This window comes from Mizuhopecten yessoensis, unplaced genomic scaffold (assembly GCF_002113885.1).
Source record: "Mizuhopecten yessoensis strain PY_sf001 unplaced genomic scaffold, ASM211388v2 scaffold10759, whole genome shotgun sequence".
Lineage (NCBI taxonomy): Eukaryota > Metazoa > Mollusca > Bivalvia > Pectinida > Pectinidae > Mizuhopecten > Mizuhopecten yessoensis.
Genome location: NW_018408707.1, coordinates 174457 through 193395, shown reverse-complemented (window position 1 = coordinate 193395; position 18939 = coordinate 174457). Strand labels below are relative to the sequence as shown.

At 35.3% G+C, this 18939-nt stretch overlaps 1 protein-coding gene across 3 annotated transcripts in view; it reads right to left on the bottom strand.

Annotated features, from left to right (window-relative positions):
- The window catches only part of LOC110462196, a 35750-nt gene extending 18753 nt beyond the window's left edge, over positions 1–16997 (bottom strand). For 2 of the 3 annotated variants that reach the window (XM_021516042.1, XM_021516041.1), the window contains exons 1-5: positions 16841–16997; positions 15459–15761; positions 10044–10138; positions 6701–6845; positions 4716–4742 (exon numbers count right to left, since the gene is read on the bottom strand). In XM_021516042.1, the coding sequence (XP_021371717.1) occupies positions 4716–4742; positions 6701–6845; positions 10044–10138; positions 15459–15761; positions 16841–16910 (640 nt within the window). In that variant the 5' untranslated portion in view covers positions 16911–16997. The remainder of the gene's footprint in view (positions 1–4715; positions 4743–6700; positions 6846–10043; positions 10139–15458; positions 15762–16840) is intronic. The other variant, XM_021516043.1, reaches the window with a different exon arrangement.
- Between the last annotated feature and the right edge of the window lie 1942 nt (positions 16998–18939).

The following is an 18939-nucleotide window of genomic DNA, read 5'->3' as shown; positions in this document are numbered from 1 at the left end:
ATGATGAATAATTACTGTTCAATAAGTTTGAATACGGACTTAGAAATCATATAACTTGGTTTCATAGTGCGGTAAGAAGTTGCAGTTGCCTGACGGCCCCTCTCTTGGGGCCCCTTTGGAAACCGTTTCATCTTGCTCGCACCACTTGTGTTTACTGCCTAGTCAGGTGACGTTATCGACGCTATTTTTAGCAGGGCTTTCCCGAACAATTCAAGTGGTCAAACTGGACATTTGGAACGGACTATGAATATGGGGATAGCGAGGTAACATAAGTGGAAGTGCATACAATACATACATTCATTAAAAAAAAAACCGCCTTTTCACGTGATGTCCCTTTAAAACAAAAATTTACCAGAAAAATTTGATCTTTTGAAACACCACAGATACTTATATTGATCCAGGAATAATACAGCTGACCATATGACGGCTGAATTTTATTGAGGAGAAAAGTTTTTGAGAAAAAATTAATCCAACAGAATGCTGTTAAACTTACTTCAAGGATTTTGGCCGTGATTTTTCATAGTATCATATTTTACAGTCATTTGATGCAATAATATTTAAAAACCTTTGGTTGCCTACATTGTATATCTAAGTAAGGGGACACTTCTGAATGCTCGTTGATAGATGATTTGGGATTTATATAAGTTTAATACACCTGGTTTTCGCTTATTTTTACAAAATGTCAAAAATCTGGAATAATAAACGAGATCTTCACACACAAGGATCCATACCTGCAGGTTATACCTAGAACTATTCCAAAAACATACCATGATGCTTCACGAATATAGTAATGATAGTGTTTTTTTCCTTAAAGGGTCATAAGTAAAATTAACTTCCACCCGTGTTGGTTTAGGTGTTAATTGGGCTTGTAATGATATAGCCTCTACTTCAGTATTTTTTTCTATTTTTATCATGATGCATGCAATCTATTGGTGCCATTTTAGTTAACTTTCACCGTTGTTCTCTGTTCCGTGTGTTGTATTAATCAACTTGTCATTACATTAACAAGAGGCCCAGGCCAGAGAGCCTGTTTCGCTTGCCTCAATGATAAAGCAAACATGGAACATATAATACTGCAACTATTTCCAAATATTGGGTCTGTCTTTCAGCAACATCAATCCCTCATATAAAAATATGGATGTTTTCAGGCCGGTGGCCATCTTGTTTCACTGATCAGTCCCAAAATGAAACATGCACAACATTGCACTTAGGGAACTTTCAAATATATTTGAGAAAGATCTGTTAGGTGCTTTTTGAAAAATATCAATAACAGTATTAAAATCTCAAAATCTGAGATGCCTCGAGCTCCTTTTGTCTTTCCTTTTAGTTTCAAAATGAAATATGAACAAATATGGACCAAGAGCAACAAGTTCATGCGAACTCTGAGCAATATCTGTCAAGTACTTCTCGAGAAATGGCAATAACAAGCTATCAACTCTCAAAATCTAAAATCTAAGATGGCTGCCTGACAAACCTTTTGGTTTTTTCTGTACAGTCCAAAAATGCAACATGCAAAACTAGGAGAAACCTAAATATGAAATTTGAGAAAGATCTATCAAGAACGTTTTAGGAAAAAGCAGTAACAAAATTTTAACACTCAAAATCCAAGATGTATGCCATTTAGTTTTTTCCAATTAGTCTGAAAATGAAACGTGTCAATTACTTCCTAAGTAATAACGATAACAAGAGTTATTTAAGCATTAGGAAAACCAAGTTTGAGTTTGAACACAGTCTAATAAAATTTGTACAGTATTCTGGAGTCATGTATATATATCACTTCCAGAATTGAGTACGACATCCCAGAGTCCAGAACAAAGGAGGCTTTACTATACTGACATGAAAAACTTACACAACCTTTTTTGGTAAATTTTGCAAGGGTTATTGTTTGAAAATTGTTCCGGAGGTAGGACAGACGTATTGCACCGTCTTGACGTCGCAACATTACTCTTGAATGTCAACTTCTGGGACGGTATTTTAATCATCCAGTGTGCCTTAGGGGACTAAATAAATGGGAAATACTTGCTACTCAAACACAAAACTGCTTGCCGAGACAACATTGTGATTGTCTTTGAAAAAATACAGCAATAGTCCATCCTCTCTCCACTTCAGACATTCCAGTATTCTGGTTTTATCGGTTTTTGGACTAAGTTGTTGTGCACTGTATATACACAGAGTAGAAGTTTGGTTTGGAATGGCTTTCAAGTTTATCACAGGTGGATATGTTTCAGGTGCTTGAATTTTGACAATTTTAATAAAAGTATACTGCAAGGTTCTGTATTTGGTTCCACAAATTTGAGTCAGCACCTCTATGACACTACCAGGAGCAATCATATGCCATTTCGTTTCGTATAAGTTTCGCTGAATTTGGTTGACAAAAACTGAAGTTTTAATGCCAAAAAATCAAAGTTGTCTCCCTTTTTTCTGTAGGTATTTATAAACAGAAGGCTATCCCATCATGGTATAATCCATTTATTACTAATTAAGATTTATCATTGTTACCAATTTTAAGGCTAACCCTTTTTCCTGTGGCTCATTTTCCAACTGTAATTACGTTTTGTGGAATTTTTGCATGCTGATGAATTAAAAGAACAATCAATTTTTAAATAATAATCTCAGTATAAACCAAATAAAATATTTATTTTCACATATGCCCAAAAATAAAAGTGATCCTTAGCAAAATGTGAGTAGTATATATATGGATATCCTTTTTAACCTTAAAAATGATTTTCACAGGACTTCTCTCCCTTTGTATAAATTTTAAACTATGAAAAATAGAAATTGAAATTGGCTATTTCTGTCAATAATATTTTCATCTTACACCATTTAAATGAATTCTATAATTCATTAATTAATGAATTAATTTTTACAGGCATATAACAAATCCATTGAATATCTTATCTATACTAAATGTATATTCATCAGATTCAGTTTAAAGAGGAGACATGAAATTATTGAAACTCTGTCTAAATAGTTTTGCATATAATTGTTAGTATAAAATACACTATGCACAACTAGATTTGGTAACTTTTAAAAGCACTTCCAGTAATCTTGCACATAAATATTTAATATATTTAAGTAGTAGCCTTGCTCAAGTCCAATTTTCAAAATTCTGAAAGTGATGAGGGTCCATTTGATTCAATTTTTGATTCAACATTAACATCTGAAAATATTTCAAGTAGTAGCCTTGCTCAAGTCCAATTTCTATTTAATTCTGAGAGGGAGGATAGGTGACTTGATTTAATCATCTGCAATTCAAGCCAGAGGTTCTATAGCTAAGCCAAAATGTAGTAAGCTTAAAGAAAGCACTTGAATTTTCAGATCAACAGCATGTGCAAGATTCGCAGAAACTGTTGCAGGAAAGAAACATATATGGGTATGTGCATTATTGTGCATTTTCAGAACATTAATCTTATCAGAATCATAATAATGAAATGATACTTTGATAGGACATAGATTTCTCTTTAATCTGATAAAGGTTTCAAAAACCTTTAATCTGATAAAGGTTTCAAAAACCTAATCTACAATTTTTTTGTATCTCTTATTATAAATTTTCAACGAGAATGTTATTTCCTTATTAGATGAGCAAACATTACCCGTCAGCATAGTACACCATATAATGTACATGCCATATGTTTATTTCGGGTGATTGTACAGTGGAACTCGCTTATTATAATATTGTCCCCATGTACCGATTTTTTCCTCCTCTGTATATTTATTAAAGAATGCAAAGCTTGTTCCGTGTACGTGACATAGAAGCATACTTTAACCCTTTCACCACTGTAGACCATAATGGACCCCTCCATATCAATGCATGGTAGAGTCTACTAAAGTTACATAGGGGTGAAAGGGTTAATGATACAGAACCAAAATGTAACCAATTTCTTTGTGTTGTTTTGTAGCAAACATGGGACTTAATTAGTGTCCTGTATTTATTTCTATTGATGACTGCTTCAACATCGAAATGGTTGGTGAACTCACAGTGCATCGTTACTTGACATCATAATAAGAAGATTGATCACTGAAATACGTCTGGGGTGTTGCCCACTAGTGGATAACCAATAATCTTTACCAACTCCTAGCAGGTTTCTCAAATTAAAATGAGTCAGGAGAGAGAAAACCGATAGCTTAGTGATAGCGTGAGAAAAAGGAATACCTATCATCTCTACCATTTAAAAATAATCTTGGAGTTTAGAAACAGGCAAACGAGGTTGAAGAATGATTATATCCAATTTGTGTAAATATAGTAATAAGCATTGTGGGTAATGACAGGAAGTTGACATATATTGCTTATGTTATTCTGTAAAGTCATGTTATCTAACTATGAGTTTATATAAAATATAATGTCACTTTAAAATAGCAAGAGTATTTTGTATAAAGAACATATATTACCAAATATAATTAAATAATTAATATACTGTAAAGTATGTTTATAATAAACCTCAAGGAAAGTTAACTCGTACATGATCGAAACATAGGACGAAGCGTGCAAAGTCAGTTTGATTTCAGAGACATATTTATTATAGATATAAGGAGTTATTTTTCATATATAAAATTGAAAATACTAAATAAAATTACGGCAATGTCAATATGGACCCGATTATTTTTTATTCCTGTCAATCGCTGTTAGTCCTAGAGCTAGCTGACACAATCATAAAACCAGCATCAACATCTCCAACCACCTTAAATTTTATCGCTATATTCAGTTATAAACTCACCGGATTTCTTCTCCCCATTATCATCACCTGTAAATTTGGTCATAAATATTTTCATGAAAACATTTCAGAACTACATCCTTATATATGTAGGTATTTAAACCACTATTCGTTATTATGTATGTAGGCCAAACAAATTCAGATGGAATCTGATCAATTACAGTAAAACTTTGTCATATGCATACTGCCACTGTTTTTCGAAAGATATGTTGTCGTTATAAAAGGGTTTGGCAATAAATTGAAGGAAAATTCATAAGAAGAAAAAAAAAAAGGGACATGTATTAAAATGTGTTGGTGGTAAACGAGGGGCATTTAATTAAACCAGTTTATGGACAGATGGGCGAACAAGCTAATTCCACAAATATATTCATTGACTAATTAAAAATTATTTTGGCGATATGAAAAATATTAAGTACTGATAATAATTTCTTGTTGATTTTTGTAAAGGATTGTGCAGCGATCGATCTTGGAAGATAAATATATCTCCAAGCCTAAAAAACAGGCACAGTTGGGAGTACTCTTCAAAATGCTAAATTAAGTGCATAAATCTGTCATGAAACATCCTTTAAACATGAAAAACACTTTAATATGATACTGAATGGAGTGCGCTCGTTGATTGAGTAAAGAGAATCTTCCATTTGCTCATTTCAAGTCTGTAGAATTTTATTCACGATTTATCTACTGAGAATATTGAAGCCATTAAGATTCTCCATAAGACAAAACTCATGTACGACTGATCTGCAATGTTTATAAAGCTACTTGGGGCCATTTATGGGTATGCTTGACACTCTAGATTGAAAAACGTATTGCTTGTAAGTTCTAGTCATTTCATTTCATTTGAAGAACTTTGTTAATAAAAGAGTTTCATTATATAAGTGAGTTTGTTATTGACTTGGTACAAACTTTACTATTTTTGACTGAGAAAGTTTACCAAAACAGAAAAAATATTGCAGATAAGCTAAATACGACCCATAGTAGTAAATTTTGACCCATAGATACTAGCTTGCGATGGGTCAAATGACCCTTAAAGACCAACAGGTAAATGAATCACTGATTTCCCCATATACAGTGTACATTGCCAACTTTCATGAAAAAATAATAAATGATGAAATAAACAAACAAGAACTCCATGGGAATGGATGTGTCGCCGGCTCAGCGCTTTTAGTAAGAAAAGTGTTTAATTGGCTTGAGTTATCACATAAACAAATATGCCAAAACACGCAAAGTTGAAACTCGACAGAAAAACCAGTTATATATGTTGAACATTTTTGCTTCTAGCATTACCGTTACCAGTAATATATGCTAAACATTGTTGCTTCTAGCATTACCGTGGCCCGTACAAAATTTTAAAGGAATTGATTAAAAAACAAAAAAGGTTCTTGCATTTACTACACAATGCCCTTATTTGGCAATAAAAGGGGCATAACTCCACAAAGAAGGCACGTAAACCTCTGAAATGCGAACTTGTTTGAGCTATATTGGTATGCAATATGTGTACTAAGTTTTAGTTCAAGCAACACGAGGGAACTCCTGTTATCGCATGGAAGCCTAGTTTTGGATGGCGCAACCGCCGACGCCAACAAAGAAATACCTATATGTCGCCTCGCATTACAAGTAACAGAAAAAAAAACATGAGTGGTCTAAGAGTAAAAATATGACGAGGCCAGGCCAGAATTCCAACGCTTGGGCCTCCAATCACAATGTGGGTTGTTCTAACTAATCGGCTACCTTAAGTATCAGTGTTAGTTTGCTGGCCAAGCCCAACAACAGTTTCAATCCAGAATAAAATTAAGGGGTGGTGATTGTATGTATGAACAAGTTAAATGGAATTATCTAGTGGTTTGCCTACAACGTGACAAGGCACAGTTTACAACAGAAAGGCAATTTCAACATTGGCCAAGTTAGCATCAACTGAAGACACTGCAGTGCAAACAATGCAGACAAATTATTAGTTTATAGTATATATACATTCTTGAGCCATAACTCACCATTTTCATTCCTGGTTGTCAGATCGAAAGTGGTCATGTCTGTCAACTCCTGACCTCCCTGCTCAACTACACAAGTCACCGTGACAACAGAGGTACCACACAAAGTGTAAGGATTCTGGGTAACTTGGTCTGTGACATCTCCTATCTGTAAACACACAAAACAACATCTTTAATAGACAATACATACTGACATTTCTGAAACTTGTACTTTTCTCACTGGGTATAATTGTCCCCCAAATAATGTTACTAGTTCCCTCTGTCATTTATCTACACCTAATACTGTATAGCTGGTTATTTTTGAGATTGAGCGGATCAATAACATGGTCACGAAATTATCATCCACAGAACAATATGACAAGCGTAAAAATGATATGCAATAATTAACTTCATAACCATAATATCGTCATGATATAGCGGTTGTGGTTATAACAGTTTATAGATATTAAGAGTAATACAATTTCTATGCAGAGGGTCCCAATAATTTTTACTCAATGGCTGTAAAAAAGCGTATTAATGTAACATTTTGACATTTTATCTGCCGAGTGTCCTGTCTCTGTGCTAAAACACTGCCAAAATTTAGTTCTGTCACATGTCTAGATCGTGAAATGATAATCTGTGAATATTTAATTTTGAAATTTGATGTTAAAATCGCAAAACTTTCAGCCAGTATAAATAACCCATTATAATTTATACAGTACATGATACTGTATACAGTCAAACCTCTCTAAATCGATCGGCAGATTCAAATTTCTCAATGTGTCGAACTTACGACAAAGTCCGGATATTTTCCCTTATATAACACTACTACTATTTTATTCAAGAATCAAACTTTTATAAGTCGAATTTCTTGCTGTTTCGAAGTATAAGTAAGGCCCGTTCGTTATGAACACAGTCAAAATTACAACTAATAAATCAAAGTTTACCTGTACAAGATCAATGAAATGTCCCGTGGTCATTTTAACACCTTCACGGAAAAGTACTGGGGACCATGTTGACTCAACCCAGTATTTATTATTTCCAGGTAATAAACTATAAACTGACACTGATTAATTCAGTAATATTTACCATCGCATGGCATTGCCACTATATAACTCATAGCTATAGGCTATGAATGCCATGGACTGAGTGTTGACGTCCTCATTATTATGACATCATAAGCGCTTCATTGAATTTGCCTTTGTCCAGTTGGCATTCATATTGCCTATGAATGCCAACTGAAAGCAGTTCAATGCTTAAGTGTTTTCTTAAAACAGCAGTGTAACGCTTTAGTGATAATAAATATAGTGTTGATCATGTTCTGTAAGATACATTCACCGGCAGTATTTATTTTTTAATCATAAACATAGGCTTAGCTCAAAGAAAGTGGTTTACTATAATGGTCCATTTCGCAGAATTCAGGTCTAGGGCCATGGGACAATGATCTGTATGTTTATTGGACTATGATGTTATTAACTTAATTGTGTGATTTTCAATAAAATCGATTGTCATATAATGATTTTTTCTCAAAAACAAACGGCCAACAGGAATCACTCTCAGCAACATGGTGCACGCGATGGACCACATCAAGACGGGGTACAGACTTTGAAAATTTAGACCTAACTGACAAACAAAGAAATGTTGAATTTCATAAGATCATAATGCAAACTACAGTGTGTTCATAACAAAAAATCTATTGTTATTTCTGTCAAGGTATATTAAACTTTAAAATTAAATTTCTTAGCTTTTTGTGTTTCGTTACATAAGAATCATATAATCTGCTTTATGTGTGCGATTTCGATGTTCAATGCTAAAATTTTGTGAGTCAAAGTTTCCAATTTTTCCCCGATGGTCCTGCAAAGTTTGAAACTTCGAAGTTTAACTGTACCAGAAACTTTCGCCCAGTCAAATATTCAACCCTCCTTGTTAAAATCAATGTTCGCCCAGTCAAATATTCAACCTTCCCTGTTAAAATCAATGTTCGCCCAGTCAAATATTCAACCTTCCCTGTTAAAATCAATGTTCGCCCAGTCAAATATTCAACCTTCCCTGTTAAAATCAATGTTCGCCCAGTCAAATATTCAACCTTCCCTGTTAAAATCAATGTTCGCCCAGTCAAATATTCAACCTTCCCTGTTAAAATCAATGTTTGCCCAGTCAAATATTCAACCTTCCCTGTTAAAATCAATGTTCGCCCAGTGTTAATTTCGCCCATATGCTGTTTGCTTATATTTTCTGTAATGAAAAATTTGCTCCCATTGTGAAGGGTGAAAAAGGCGTAAACTGTGAAGAAAATATTTCTCTGTATACAGTAATTCTTATAGGTATTTGTTAGTGTAATTGCTCCCCGATCCCCTCTTGCAGAAGGTCAGAGATTGAGAGAAGAATAGACCTGCTTTTATACCACTGCATGTTCTAAGAGGCAACTGATGAGGGCAGCTACTTTTGTGTTCTCTATTCCGTCTTTGCGTATTGCAGAGTTATCTCCTCTTGTGAGCAGGTATTGATTGTTACGTCATTGGTTTGTGTGAGAAAATTGCGTCATTTTCTCAAACAATGATGACGTTACTCTCACAAACCAATGACATAACAATCAATACTTGCTCACAAGAGAAGATAACTCTGCAATACGCAAAGACGGAATACTTGCATCCATTGCATTATTTGGGATCTGTAAATTTCTGTCTACTTCCTATAAACTTTTTTTTTCTTAGTGCTTTGCTTAGCAATACCTTACTTTTGGCCTTAATAGTGTTGAACATTGGCCTAGGTGAGGAAGGCAAAGGGTTTCGGTTCTAAGGAAAGAAAAAGCCAAAGTCTTTCAAAAAATATTAGTCGTTATCCATGCTTAACGTTCAGTGTTCAGCATTTACAGTAATTGGAAGAACCGATTAACCCATTGCCAGTATAATGTGATCAGGTGGAATACTAAGCCTTTGGCATGATATTTCAGTAAGGTAACACTATAAAGTTGGCATCAGATTTGCACTATTGCAGGGAGGAAAATACACTGGTTTGTCAAACTACCTAAGCTCCAGCACATATAGTCATATACACACAACGAGGCATATCCTTCAATTACCTCAGCTGTTAATAGGGCGTTTAACCCTATAAAACCAAAACCAAGCTAAAACCTCACCCTCAACTAACTGTATACCGGGAAATGTTTGCTCTGTCAAACCTTCGCCGGTAAAAACCCATATCTCACCCTTCACATTTAGTGACTATGATAATCGTTACTGAGGGCGAAAAAAAAGGGGAAAATTAAACTGTAGCAAAAATTTCCTGGCATAAAGTACTTAATGTAATCTCCTGGAAGGTGCAAACATATATTCCCCTTGTAACTGTCATCCCACTAACCCCTTACCTCCAGTCTCTGGAATGTTGCCTTTGTCATACATTGAACTTTTAAACACATTTCATCTTCCTGAGGAACAGGATCTGTGGATTCCAAGCAGGGATCTGGGAAAAAAAAGACAAAAATATCAGTCTTACTCTGAACAGATTAAATTTTCACTAGTTTAAGATTTTTTATAAACAGGTATGTGTGTAGATGTGGTTCAAGTGTTGGGTGTATTCTGGGTGGAACCTAGGAAAAGGATATCATTAGTTGGAAACTAACAAGTGAAACATGCTTCAATTGACCACAAAATTGAGTAGGTTACCCTGAGCAATGTATATATGTAAGAAGTTAATAATTGAAATGACATTACAGAGACACTGGAAAATAAATAAGTAATCTATTCAGTTAACATGTGCTCAAATGGCTCGCGTTATCACCTCATAACCTGACCAAAATAGAATAGTAGGGCTGTTACATTACATAGGATCACCGGTATATTACAATACACAGGCATATGTATGGTAATGTATCGCAATGCAGTAATGAAATATGCTGAATTGCAATATTTTTGAAATAAATATTTTAAGGATATATCCACTTGACGTTTCAACTTTGTCTATTACATGTACTAATATTTAAACATTCTACCAGACATGCAAATAACCATTCCATACACAATCAATAATAAATTCTAGGTTTAACAAAAGATCTTAAATCTGTGTGATCATATATATGATAACAATTTCATTTTGAATTGATCACTTTTTCTCTATGTCAATACATCTATATCAGAGTTTTGAAATTTAAGCCAATTTTTCCTCTTTGGGCACTAGCTGCCACTCTGGCCCTAGGAGCAAAGCAGGATTTTATATACCATCTAATTGCCATCTCATCATAATTTTTCCATCCAAATTGAATGATATCTCCTGCAGAATCGACAAAATATACCAATAAGTGTTATTTCCCTACCAGTATGCATTTTAACAATATGTCGTAGTCAGATTTACCACCTCCCCAGAGGAGAACAGATGACACAGGGTTAATGCAATTTATACTTCAGAGGAGGAAGCACCTAAATTCCTTTACATCCATTAAAAGTATCTGATTCTAGTACACATATCTGATTTTGAAGAAGGAGATTATTTAATTTTTAGCCATTAAAATTCCCTTTGAGCTTCATACCTCCACTAGCCCCTGGGGCAAGACATATAGAGGATATTATTGTCTCTCTCCATCTAAATGCAGTGCTATATATCTCATCATAATTATTCCAATTAAGTTTTAATTATGAAAATGGACAAATTATAAGTGTTATTTCTCTCTCTATAGTAATATATAAACTTCCCCAAGGGAGAATGAATGATTTGGAGGTAAAGAAGGTTACAATTAAAGGGACATCACGTGAAAAGGCGTTTTTTTTTAATGAATGTATGTATTGTATGCACTTCCACTTATGTTTCCTCGCTATCCCCATATTCATAGTCCGTTCCAAATGTCCAGTTTGACCACTTGAATTGTTCGGGAAAGCCCGGCTAAAAATAGCGCCGATAACGTCACCTGATTAGGCAGGAAACGGGTTACAAAGGGGCCCTCAGAGAGGGGCCGTCAGGCAACTGCAACTTCTTACCGCACTATGAAACCAAGTTATATGATTTCTAATTCCGTATTCAAACTTATTGAACAGTAATTATTCATCATCAGAAGTTAATTGCACACTTGCCAATATTAAGAATTTAAATTTATTTAGCTTTTAACATAAATTTGTTGCCAATAAAATTAAACAAAGGATGGGGCACAAGTTTTTACAATTTATCACAGCCTTCTCCCGTGACCGGTACAGGTGGTACGGGGCTAAACACTCCCTCAACAATGAGACAAACCTTTCTGCAAAAAGGAATATTCACGAGACGAATATCCCCTTTCAAATGTTTACATAAAGTGCATATATGCAATGACAAACTACACTCGAATATAAAAAGGAAACGTTTGTGAATTTATTTATTACATTAAACCACTCAATGTCTTTGGCCATTTTTTTTCTAGACCATGAATATAAATCTATGTATACTCTCTTTCCCACTTTCACTGTCTCCAAACGCTAACATTTAGGAAGTCATATTAACCATCACACACAATAAAATGTATGGCAAAACCACTACGTGTACATGTAGAATATGTGTCAATTAGGAACGTGTTGAGATACTTGATAATGATATTTTTTCAATACTTTACAGAGATTAAAGCATACTTTTAAATGGACTTTTTTATGCTGAGACAACTTTTCTTTAATCAGTTCCTTTGGTCCGAAACAGAAGCCGTAGTTATCGGCAGCACGCGCCATTTTTATAACGTAATCAAATATTTTTTCCCCTGTTTTCAATACGTATTCCGATTCTATCTGAAGTTGAAAATTTATTCTTTATAGAGAAAAGGTTGTTACATGATCATACATTCTAAGTCAACATCATATGAAAACATGAACTGTTGAAAAATTACGATTTAAAAAAAAAGTGTTATGCGATCCTATTTACTAGAAGTAGGTTCTCCTTCCTCAGATATTCATCCTGGTCCGTCATTTTGACATTTTTAATCTAGCTGCGATAACGTAGCTTTCTGACGAAGAGCGATTTTTTTTTATATATATTGCGTCGTCGCGCCAGGGCAGGCCGGGTATTATATTATTACTAATTTAAAACTAGCATGTCAAAACAAAAAACAATCGATTAATTCAGCAATATAATTAAATCATACCATTTTACTGATCCCGGTAATATTATAAATTATGTAAATCTAATAGCGCACGTATCTCATTTGACCCCGAGCACCGACAGAGGATCAGAGAACAGAATACGCCGTGGCCATCACAGCAGTTATCCCTTGGGGGGGCCTCATGGCAAAATCAAACTAACCAGTCACTTATCCCTTTCGTTCGCATAAACCACTGTATAATTATAAAAAACACAAAGTAAACTATCTCCGATACATGCCCATTACCATATTAAACTAAGTTCATCTGTGTTCAAACTCACACAATGATACTAGCTAGATTAATAGTTTTAAATATTTATTCATCAGGGTTGCATTCAGGATTTATGACATTTGTGTACATGCCCCCCTCCTTTCTGACAATTGGGGGCCACTCTGTGGCTGCCAATGGCAGCCACCTGAGGAGCGAAGCGACGAGGGAGGGAGGGGGAGGTTCGGGAGGGGGGTTGTGGAGTTTGCAACTGATACAGTTGCAAACCGAATAGAGGAGAACGAAACCAGACTATCAGACTCATCGGAACTCTCTGTTTTCCTTCTACGTCGGTAAAAAGGCCCGAGAAGTTCCGGAATGCGACAGTCTACCATTACAATGATGTCTACAACAACGAATTTACTGATTGATCAATACAAAATACTGCATTATTACGGTGAGTGAAACATTGTCTTGTCTATTTTATTTCTTTATCTCTTTGTATGCTGCATTACTTTTCATAGTAAACAATGCTCCCACTGAATTAATTTGAAGATATTTAATTAAAAGTATTTCAATTTTAAAACCTACTTTATTGGCATTTCTGTAGCTCATACGTATTCAAAACCTATATGTTTTAGGAACCTTGTATAAAGACCTATCTAATTAACCTTAGACATTTTTTGAAAAGTTCCTATAATTACCTGTACAGGTGAGGGACAGGTAAAGTATTTGATAATTAATATAATTTCTTTGTTATTCCCTTTAATTTTCATTAAAATGCAGTACATGTTGACATTTGAAGACAAATAACTCTTATTCTGATATCATACTAAATAACTATGACATTACCTGCTCATTTACAGCTTATAAATGCCCAGGTAAGACAGGTGAACTCAAAGTAAAACGTTCAGTGTCTTGTCCATTGATAATAGCTCATCGTTTGTTCATATTTTTTAAATAAAGACATTCACACACTTTCATATCATATTGATGTTTATTTGATATTAGTTCTATCAGTCATTTTATATACATATAACCATGCAGGTGTGTTAATTACAGGTAACAGTAAGTCAATGCTACGCGTTTTTGAGTCCGATTATGATTCTGTGCTGTCATTTTGGTCACAAAAACTTGGGTCTCTATTAAAGAATCTGTTGTCAATAATTATAAAGAAAAGATTTCTCAATAATTCCAATGAAAATTGTCAGGCAAAATAATTATTCGAGTTCCGAGGCTGACATGTCGGTCCCGAATTGACGTGGTCCCGACAAGATATGTCAAATATAAACAAAGATTGATACGGGCAAATTGATTCTGATTTATGCCGCGATTAGCCTTACATTGGTAAAAAAATACTGTCTGTTTCAATAACTTTATTTGAAAACAATTTGTCATACATGAAGAGTTAGAAATATTCCAAAGGCAATGCGCATGCATCATTATGATTATCGATGTTCACTTTCAAACCTGCGTTGCCGATAATGTCGGAATCGGGTTGTTGTCAATTCTGTACCGTCTCTATCTCGCGGCTAGATCCCGCACAATATCATCGTCATTGTACAAATAAATCATATCGAACGAAGGATAATCATTTAACTCCAATGCTACTATATATCCCACTTCAATACCGTCGAAAATGGCTTCACTACCTAAATCCCCGAAGCATTTGATCAAAAAAAATTGTTGGTCCGCCATTTTCTGACGAAGTACTTTCGTTTTATGAATAGCCTTTAATGTGACCTTTGCTAACCTTGTAACCGACTAATCAACGCACAGAAATGATATGACGTGTATATAGAATCCCCCTGACAAGTGATTTGATTGGTTCACGGTTGATAGCTATTAATACGATGACGTTGAACAAAGGGGTTTTCCAAAACGAGTAATCTCGTTTCCCGTGTCTCGAAGCAAAATGTCCAGGACGAGTTTTCTCGCCCTCAATTTGACATAATGCGTACACAGGCGTATTTCTGCGGGATTTTAAAAGTCAAAAATATAAAAAGTTTACCGACTATGATGGACGAAAGATGATTACAATAGTGCAATCATAGGTCACATGAACCTTTAGGTCAGGTGACCTGCAACCATAGGTCACATAAACCTTTTACTCAGGTGACCTTCAATCATAGGTCACATAAACCTTTTACTCAGGTGACCTGCAATCATAGCTTAAGGTCACATGAACCTTTAGCTCAGGTGACCTGCAATCATAGGTCACATAAACCTTTAGGTCAGGTGACCTGCAACCATAGGTCACATAAACCTTTTACTCAGGTGACCTTCAATCATAGGTCACATGAACCTTTTACTCAGGTGACCTGCAATCATAGCTTAAGGTCACATGAACCTTTAGCTTAGGTGACCTGCAATCATAGGTCTCATAAACCTTTAGCTCAGGTGACCTAAAAAAAAATCATAAAAATAATTATAAACAACCCATAAAAAAACTACAGGAAGAGATATTTTTAACGTCCCAATACCTTTTACTGTTACATTGTATCTGAAGTTTGCATCCTGGTTAAATCTGTACAGCCCACTGTCATTTGCTGAAATATTAGGTATCACTATGCCCTGCCTTCCAACTTTTTCCAATCCATATCCTTTATACGCAGTCACAGGTTGGAATGGAGAGGTCCCAAATTCAAGAGCCACATCTACTTCTTTAGATCCTGGAGATGTGAAGTGCCAGCTTTCAAGATCGCCTTGGTTATAGTTTGCACCCTCAAACGTCATTGTCACACGTGATCCTGTACACACCTCAAAGGTTCTGTCAGCAGGGATCCCTGATGACAAAATGTTAAAAGTATCCAACTACATTCAAACATGTTTATAATGAAAGCTATAAAAGATTTTATAGTTGGCAACTCTGATGATACTGTTGTTTTACCTGAATTTTACAACAGCCTGTTCCTTTACGAAATGGGAAAATATAATTAGCATTATTTTTATTGAAATTGGGAATATATTCCTCATTATGGGTAATTTTGGGAAAATAATGTACTTTTTGGCTATTTCACCCTGTATTCGGCAGGTAAACATGTACAGGGCAAATCAAATCACTGACTCGCCACTGAAAGTGTCCAACTTATAACATGCCAGCCTGATTATCAAGGGATTACATGATTTTTTATAATAGTTAGCCAAGTATTTAAAAAGATACAGTTAGAGTAAGAGGGGCATGAAAGAATTAAAAGTATGTACACCTATAAAAAAAAACTTTTAAATCAATATATACATGCCACAGCTCATTATCTGTTTAACAAAATCATGATGACTATCCCGTTTTTCATCCTGGATACTCGAGGGTTCCGCTCATTTTCGATCTTTGCACCCCTTGAATATGTCAGAGCAAACTAATTAAGAAAGATTTAGAGAAAGATAGACCCTTGAAATAGTAAAAAGCCAAGACTGGTATCTAACTTGATTGTGTTGCAACATTGACATAGTTGAGAACATAGGTGTCGACATATAAACTGGGAGTCTTCAATGGTGACACACCTCATGGAACAAAACTTTGGATCCGTCCTTGACCCGGACCAAGATTTCCTGGTAGGTCTGATTCAGTGTACGGAAATAGTAACAGGTATGATGTCACAACGTATACTGTATCCCAAATCATTTTCATTTCATTTGTTAGCATGCGTTTTATAAGAGCTAAGCAGAGAGATTTGCTCAATTTTCTTAAAACAAAAAATAGCTTGATTAAGAACAGATAATATTATACACGCTTACAAGTTACAATGTAGATTTCAAAAAAAGTAACACCCTATTTTAGGGTATGACTTTTCATTGTCAGGACTATTTTAAGTGATCGATACAAAAGCCTGTGGCGTCTCCTTAAGTCTGACTTTTATAACGTTACCTTGAGTAAAAACTCCAAGTATTTCAGTAAATACCAAAATAACAAACAAAAACATATCCATATAATCCATCCTCGCCTTGGCGTTGATAGATAGCGTCTGTTTTGAAATAGCTTCCGGAGAAAACGCAATTTGTAATGATCTCAGAAGGGAAGACAACTCGGGGTTGGGCTTTCAATACTATCATAAGCGGTACGACGAGCTACAGGAACACGCGACGACCTACAGGATCGGACAGGATCAGGACTATTAAAAAGTCGTTTGCATAATAGAAACTTCGTAATGATTTGATCTTAACAAAGCAATAAGGTCCCATTTAACATTGATCTGAAAGCCATCTGCTAACCGTTACGATGATACTGTTGTTATCGCCGCTCAGAATGGTGGAGTCTTCAGTCTTTCATGGAGACTTTTTTAAGTTAAAGTTAACTTTATTAATTACATTAAATTACCCTTAGATATCAGGCACGGTGTATCATTTTCAGCTTTTAAAAATTCCATCCGTAACACAAATTTACCACAGGTACCTAACTTTTATTTCTATAGAGAAAGAAAAAATAATATCTTGCATACAAGATTAAGAAATCAAGCTAGTACATTGAGAAATCACTTATTTAGATCTAATCTTGTCGCTGACCACACTTGTCTCTGTGTCTATCCTAATCAAGATACCTATCATTTTCTTTTTAACTGCAAAAATATTTATGCTGAACAAAGAATAAGCTTCTTCCGTGAACTTAATGCATATATTCCTCTCACCGTTAATCTACTCCTTTTTGGAGATACAAATTTATCTGAGCAGGAAAATGAACTAATCTTCATGCATACTTAGCAATATATTCATTATTCTAACAGATTTTAACCCACCCCACTCCCTTCCCTTCCTTCGATCTCTCTCTGTTATAGTTAAAAATCAGGTTGTATATAAGTTTAAATGTTTTGTACCGATCTTTTCCGATGCTGATCATGACGGCACAAGAGAAACGGATATTCAAGGACGAACGGAAAGACAAGGAGGAAGCAAACCATGGCACGGGAGTGTATAGTGTCAACCTCTGCCGTCAGTGTCGGAAAAGCTTGTTCACATTATTATTTTTTTTAAATTCTCTCTCTCTCTCTCATAAGATATGTACAATTGGTTGTGTATATTGTATATGCCATCTTGAATTTTGTAAATATATACATATGTTTTATTTTAGGGAAAGGGCTTTAAATAAGTTGTACAACTTGTGCTCAATTCTGTTGCTTTAAAGGCAATAAAATATGTTTAACTGAATCAAAGTTAACATGTTAAAACTAGCCTGTGTAAAACAAATAAATACATTATACACTGAAATACACATTTACGAAAATAGTTTTGTCAGCATACCAACCATCCCGACCTATGTTTAGCTCACCTGGCCTTTATTTGTACCCTTAGCTCACCTGGTCTTTATTTGTACCCTTAGCTCACCTGGCCTTTATTTGTACCCTTAGCTCACCTGGCCTTTGTCATTTGTACCCTTGTCAGTAATGATATTGTCTCTTAGTGGTCGTCGTTCTCTTTGTGATTTTCCGTTTCCCTCGTCCCGGTTTCTTTCCCAGCGTATGAGGTAACGTTACAGTATCATTGGCGGATCCAGGATTTCCTAAAAGGGGGGGGCCGATAATTTTTTCTCAATAGTCAACGGCGTGCTGCGAAAGGCAGCAGCCCGAGCGCGTAGCGGGAGGAGGGGGAGGGTACAGACCCCCTCCCCGTAAGGGGGGTTTGGGGGGTTTCCCCCCCAAAAAATGTGTTTTCTAGAACGTCTCAGAAGCGATTTCCCGTGTTCTGAGGATTGTTTTTATGTTTAATAACAAGAAGAAAAAAACATATTTTAAGTATGGCCCAAAGACTTTTTTTGTGTACTGGAAAGAAAATTTAAGTTTCGGTTCAAATTCTCTATCAACAGCGTGTTTTAGAAGTCAGATGGTATTATTACAGGGGCAACCTGGTGATGACAAATGTATGAATCCACAGGGGACTTGTTCATTATTACCTAATTTGGCGTCCCGCCCGCAAGGGGGATACGAGAGGTCCACCGTCAAAATATAAATCTAGTCTTCAGACATTGTACGTTTG